This window comes from Ziziphus jujuba, chromosome 1 (assembly GCF_031755915.1).
Source record: "Ziziphus jujuba cultivar Dongzao chromosome 1, ASM3175591v1".
NCBI lineage: Eukaryota > Viridiplantae > Streptophyta > Magnoliopsida > Rosales > Rhamnaceae > Ziziphus > Ziziphus jujuba.
Window position 1 is genome coordinate 32669103 of NC_083379.1, and position 6782 is coordinate 32675884.

The 6782-nt window shown below is 32.9% G+C and overlaps 1 protein-coding gene across 2 annotated transcripts; it reads right to left on the reverse strand.

Annotated features, from left to right (window-relative positions):
• Positions 1-66: 66 nt before the first annotated feature.
• On the reverse strand, positions 67-6320 carry LOC107404743 (UDP-N-acetylglucosamine transporter UGNT1). Of its 2 annotated transcripts, none has more exons than XM_016011733.4 (10): positions 5991-6317; positions 4590-4666; positions 3602-3760; positions 3387-3520; positions 2790-2920; positions 2647-2691; positions 2467-2564; positions 1253-1360; positions 666-722; positions 67-555 (listed from the first exon to the last, which is right to left on the reverse strand). In XM_016011733.4, exons 1-10 carry the CDS (start codon positions 6097-6099, stop codon positions 481-483), a joined length of 993 nt encoding a protein of 330 aa, XP_015867219.1. In that variant the 5' UTR covers positions 6100-6317; the 3' UTR covers positions 67-480. The 2 variants fall into 2 exon arrangements, 1 of the variants encoding a protein (XP_015867219.1); XR_003054058.3 differs by having other exon boundaries at positions 474-555; positions 2520-2564; positions 5991-6320.
• Positions 6321-6782: the final 462 nt, after the last annotated feature.

Below are 6782 nucleotides of genomic sequence, written 5' to 3' on the forward strand. Positions count from 1 at the left end.
ATTCATAAAAAATAATTAAGAAATTTGCTCCCAAAAAAATTAAGAAAAATATCAGATTGCTAAAAGTGCAAAGGAAATATATATATATATATATATATATTATATTATTATCACTCTTTAACTTTCTAGGACCTTTGGCCCCTGAATTTAAACAAAACAAAAAAACCAAGTTCAACTAGAAAAAAGGCCATGGAATTATTCCTCTTCCACTAAAAAATAAAAACAAAAAAAGCACCTTGTGCATTATTCAGATAATTTTTCGATTGACCAAGATGAGATGTTGACATCTTACGAAGGAAAAGAACGGATTTTTTTTTTTTTTCTTTTGGTTTATTCTCTATTTTCTCCTACATATACCCTCTTGAGAAGCTTAGTTCAGCAAGTCAAAATCTGGAAGCTGAGGGGATGATGCATATAACCAGGCATTATTAAGTAATTTGAGAGCTGTATAGTGGAGGACTCTTGCAGAAAGCTTGCCTCTTATTTGCCTCGGAGTTTACAGTACGCATACAAACAGGACCCAAGGAAACCAAGAGATTGGCCAACAACATTCAACTGAAAACACAAGAAGAGAGTGAGTGATTCTAATGGAGGGAAACAAATAAAAAAATAAATAAAGTAAATAAATAAACAAAACAAAAAAATAGACAGTTTGTGATATTCACCAAATCAAATGGAAGCCCACCAAATATTAGCCACCCAAGTCCAATTGTCAAAAGATCCTGTAACAAGTATAGGGATGAGATACAATCCCTGCTAGTACACATTTTCAGTAATTTAAGTGAATTTAGCAGACAAATGAACATGTTAACCAAAACTAATCCTTTTGATTTGGCTTGAATGGAACTTTTGTTTCCGAAACGGCATTTTGAACCTTTAATTAAACCCCCACTGTTTTATTTCAAACTTGCACAACTTTGTATATATGGCTTTTGCCGATCAAAACCAATAAATAAATTGTTACATACTAGAATATTGACTGTACCAAATGACGGCCTAAATAGCTAATATTGCAATAAAACTGCAGCTTAATCAGGCAGTCGATATAAAGGATGACTACATGCATGAGAATTCTATGACCAGCTGAGCAGAAGATTTTACGTCCTGAAGACAAATTATGATGTGGAAGAAATTTGGGCTTGACATTCTATAAACAAAACAGTGATGCACCATAGCACGTGCATAAAATAATACCGGTAAAAAGCCTGCATATTTGTAGTTTAAAATATGATGAGAAATGAGAATTGCACACCTTCAAGTTACCGCAAATTGTCTGTGTGAGTGCTGAATTGAGTACCGTATTCCAAAACACACAATAATTTATTAAGAAAGCCATAACACAGGAAAGAAGCATCACAACCTGCAAAAAAAAATATTTACAACAGTAATTTTAATTTACAGCCATCATATTATATAGTAAGATATTCATATGCATAATCACCAAAGTACATGTGTACATGAATATATTTTTTTACATAAACATATCAATTTTTTTTAGTAAATACATAAACATATCACCAACACATTCATACAAAAACGAAAAATATTAAAATGCATGAATAAGGAAAGATCATACGAAAGCATTCCCAAGAAATTTGATAGAACAGTCATATTGCATTGAAAAAAAAGAAAAATGTATTGAGCAAACATCAAGATTAAATTAACATTAGACCCAAAAATTTAAACTATTAAGGAATAAAGAAAACAATGTATATTGAGCCAATATAAACAAATACTAACAATCCCCTCGCATGTAGGTTCCTCAACAACTGGAAAGCAAATGCTGGTTTACACGTGTAGAACCAAAAGAATTACTAGAAGTTTCAAACACAAGAACAAACGGCTAATAAGACTCTAAATGGTAATTATTAAGTGACCATCAATTCCAAAAGTTTGAACCATTAAGAAGTGGGTTTGACTAGTATATCGACCATCGAAAGACACAAAAAACAAACAGAAAGGACAAAACAAAAAGAACAATTACAGGGTGAAGGCTATTGCGATCGGGTTGTTCTGACAATGGTAATAGTGCCTTGATAAGGAAAAACTTCTGAAAAAAGGCCAGAGTTGGAAAGAAAAAGTAGAATTTTGTTCTTGCTGCCAAACAGAAACTGAATAAATTAAATAGAGGACTGCTGATAGTGAAATGAATAAATTGTAGCTTAAACACAAAACAGAGGTATTACAGGGCGTTAGAGTCTCCAGACTTAAATATGAATATTGAAGAAAGATAGCACAGGATGGCTATGAAAAATTACTATAGAGGTAAACATATACATGATGCCGTTTACTTCTCAAACAGGACAATTTGATATAATCCACAAATAAATGGTCACCAGCAGAAACAGGACAAAGTTATAAAATAAACTGTAGCTACAGGTGAAGATATGGCATAATGGAAAAGTTAAGTAGCCAATAAAGGACAAAAAGGCTATAATAATAGCAATGCCCAAGAATAGGGAAGACCTGAAATCCTGGGGAGAATAAGTAGGGGAAGTTTATGGTAAGCGCTATTTCACCTCTGATTGATGTCCAAAAGAGCAAGAATGGTCCACATATTATACCTATAACAACACAGAAGACAGATTTTCATACTAAGGCTGAAAGATCAACTTACAAACGTCTCACTGAGAATTCTTATCTTACCATTGCACCACATAAGGCCAAAGGTATTGAGACCACTCGATTTACCTGAATCATTTTTATATTGTGTATTATATCACTAAGAAGTTCCAAAACTGTATAAAAACAAAATTAACGCATGACAGGGCTAAAGATGAAAACAATACCAATACGAGCAATAGAGGCAAGATATACTGCTGTACAGATGTTTGCTATAAAGACAACGGCATAGCCATAGGCATCAAATGATAAATCACGAGCTCCAGCAACAATTGCACCCAGTACTATTATCCCCACACTGATGAATCCTTGGATTTATACCATTGAGAAAGTTGTTAGCAATATAAAGTCTGTCTTGAAATATATGCTAGATGAAATCTCAGTAGCATAACAACCTGAAATATACAATTTTCTTGTTTCTGCATTGTTCTTTTGCAAGGCTCTTTCAATTTCTAGTGAGAATGTTCTCACACATCAAAAACTCATGTGTTTGATTTGATAGCATCAACTCGAGAGTGTGGGCACATGTCATGCACATATTTTACACATACGTGTATTTATTAACAACATATTGCTAAATTGGCAGAGTACATTGTTCCTTTGCTTTAAGCAATTTGCAAAAATCTCATACTCATTTCTGTTTTAGTAAGTAGCTCAGCCTCAAAAGCATTTATATACAAATAAATGGATTTGAAACAGAAGATAATCATTTCCTTGCTGGCAATAAATCAGTGACAACATCATTAAAGAAAAGTACGATGTACCTGCCAACAACAGAATATGAATGTTGCTGCCCTGTCAAAAAGTACTCCATGATCATTGTAAAAGCCACAGTAGTCCGTCTGAGGGTGGTATACATGGGAACATTTATGACACGCACTGATTCCATGGTGACCAACTTTCAACAGAAAACACAAGCATGCATCAATATACTGGAAGTTATAGCTCCCCCAGCAAGGAAACAACATCAAATACATACCATATATAGCAAATATGATATTGCAAGAGGAAGAGTGTGAACCAATGTCTTAAAGGGTACTAGGGTTGTTGGGTTCTTGGTAGTGCTCTGTGGTTCAGATGTGAAAGAAATGATCTTCCAGCATTTCATTGCATAGAGCAATATCAATGAACTTAGAATCTACGACAACCAAAGCAAGCAAAGAAAAATCAGAAACAACTTTCAGCAAACAAATTTTAAATTGGTTTCACACAAACATAATACATAAAAATGTGTGTGTGTGTGTGTGTGTGTGTGTGTGTGTGTGGGTATTTTGGAGATTGAATAAATGACTATATATAAGGAAATTCATCAACAAATTCTCAATACTACTTGCACAGATACCCTCTTCAGGTTGATTCTAAGTTTATTACCCATATGATTGTAAAGTTTCGGACATAATTTCACCACAATAATTTACGAATACATGCATGATCTTTTAAAGAGCCTAAATCTTTTACACGGACAAGATTCTTCATTATTAATTTACATTATTAAGAATTTAACAAGACCACAATGATCAGTTTTGGGAAGAACATGACACTGTTACAGTAAAAGTTTTTCTTTTTTTTTTTTTTTTTTTTTTTGAAAGCCGAAGATACTCTATTATTTACACATTTTGTGCACGAAAATTTGAAAATCACAAACTAGGAAGAATGGCTTAAATTACATTTTATGGAATAAATAATTGCCCATCAATTATCAGCTTATTTTATAATTATGGTCCAACAGTAAGAAAATTAATTTCTACACTCATTATTATTAAATAAAGAAAGGGAAAATGTAGAAGGATAAATAAAGCACTGAAACATGCTTTAAACACAGTCTACATATTGTTTTCTAAAATCATAAAACATAGACTATTTTGGTAAATGATAAGTGAACAAATACTGCTAGAACAAACAAATGTATAGTTAATAATAAGCTCAATGACACCAAAAGCATGAAAACAACCAAGCAAATGCACTACCTGAAGAAGTGTGATGACATTTGCACAAGGGAATTTGTACGAAGAAAAGGCAGCTTTGTTGAACATTATCAAGAGAACTGCAGAATTGAGGGGCAAAACATATATCTATCAGGAGGAAGAACGGCTGGCTTCATCAAGATTCACCAAAAATACATGATAAATACGGTAGAAAATCAACACACATGATTTAGAAAATAATGCCAAATAGTCGGCAAAAACAAAAGCTTTACTGTTATCAACAAATTATTTCATGCAAGAAACTGCCCTTTTTCTCTATTCTTATTCATAAAAAGCCCTCGTTACTTTTTGGGATTTTTATTCAATTTCTCCTTCTTCTTCTTCTTCTTCTTTTTCCCCTTTTTTTTTTTTTTTTGACTAAGCTTATGTTATTTGTGTGGCATTTTGTCTAATATTTACCAAGTGCAACAGGAAAGCCTTTGCTTGTGAAACAAGAAATTGGTTTATCATTTAAATAGATTTTTTACAATAAGCAAAAGGAAGGTTTAAATGTGATAATTTGTGAGGATTCTAAGATGGTAGCAGAGACATGAGGGGGGTGAGTTCTCTCATGGAGTCAAAACGCCATGAAAGGAATGAAATTGGTGTTGCTTTTGAGACTTTCTCTTTTTTTTTTTTTTTTTTTATCAGTTGTGAACTTGGGAAACTGCATCCCTCGGTAACCCCAAAAATCCCTTCAATCAACATCACAGTTTTGCTACTGCTCCATTATTTTGTGCCCTTGAACATATCGTATATCCACTATGAATGCCTTTATCTTCATGACCCCACCATATTATCTCTCCAAGAACCGTATCATATGCTTTTCTTTCCTCCTGAATCAAAAATTCCATATTCCACAAAGTTGATTTTCTTCCTCTCCCTTTTTTTATCTGCTTGGCCTTTTTTAGCCAGGATTCAATTAGCTAATTCTCTCACCGCTTTTAGCGCACCAGCAACACAACCCCACTACCCAAAAACAAAATAAAATAAATAAAGCTTCTTTCCAACAGGTGCGTGTTTCAGCAAATTATTTATTAATTTTATCAACAATACTATACTTGTGCACTATATTGTTGACAAACAATTAGAACAAAATAGTATCAAAATCTCACTTATTTCGTTTTCCCGCATTTTCCCACGAACCAAACAGAGACACAACCCCCCACCCAAATAAATAAATAAATAAAAAATCAAATAAACAACATATTAAAACAAAAGCAAGAATTCCCATGTGCGAAAAATGGCATATAGATCTACTTGGCAAGTTAAAAACATATAGTACCACAAACACAGTATATTAATTTACATGTAGGTGGGTGACCAAAAAAAAAAAAAAAAAAAAGAGCAAAAGGAACCCAAAAACAGAAAAGAAAAAAAAAAAGGTACTAAGGAAAAACAAACCTGCAGAGGCCATGTAAGAAATGGCAGCATAAGCTCCTTTCCTGGTCATGGAGGAGGCTTTGTCCGAAGAATCAGAGACGGGTAATTCCTGGTACTTCTCCGAACCCATTTCGGAAAACAAAAAAAAAAACAAAAAAAAAAGAAAAGAAAAGAAAAAACACACTCTGTGAATCCGAAATGAAAGCGCGTCGAGTGGAATCCGAAATGAAAGTGTTTTTGTTTTGTTCTTTTTTCTTTTTTTCTTTTTTTTCTTGGGAAGCAGAGAGATTATTTGCAAGTAATAAAATAAGTGTTTTATTATTATATTTTTTAATATGCTAATTGAGAGTGAGACTGTGAATGAGAAGGAAAGGAATGTTTTAAGTGCGCTGCAGAGCCGAAAATTACATTGCTAACGAACACGTGGCGAAGTTCGTGGAAGTGAGGGTCCACATATAGTCTGGTCCAAAGTTCCCGTTTCACAGGGCGTTCGCGTACAATTTTTTTTTTTTTTTTTGACTTTTGACTGCTGTAATTATGACTAAGATCCCGCCGTAATCCGTATATTATTTTATTTATTTATATACTTATATTATCTTTCAACCTTCTTAAACTTTATTAGCCTAATTATTTAATGCCTTTATGAACATATCTACCCTTTTTTTTTTTTTTTTTCATTTTTGCTTGCACACATTTGTTTTCATTAGGTAAGTTTCTCAATGTCATTCTTTTTTTAGGAAATTTCAATCCTTACAATTTTGTAACTTTTTTTATTTCTAATAATGTATGTAACTTGTAAGTGAGATTTTGAAG

What these genes read in the sequence shown, in the direction of transcription:
- LOC107404743 (XM_016011733.4), bottom strand. Translation starts at nt 6,099, where the DNA reads ATGGGTTCGGAGAAGTACCAGGAATTACCCGTCTCTGATTCTTCGGAC. An exon ending in TATCATATTTGCTATATATG is followed by an intron (nt 3,521 to 3,601) that starts GTATGTATTTGA and finishes TTCTGTTGAAAG; the next exon opens with TTGGTCACCATGGAATCAGT. An exon ending in GTGGGCTTCCATTTGATTTG is followed by an intron (nt 556 to 665) that starts GTGAATATCACA and finishes TTGTGTTTTCAG; the next exon opens with TTGAATGTTGTTGGCCAATC.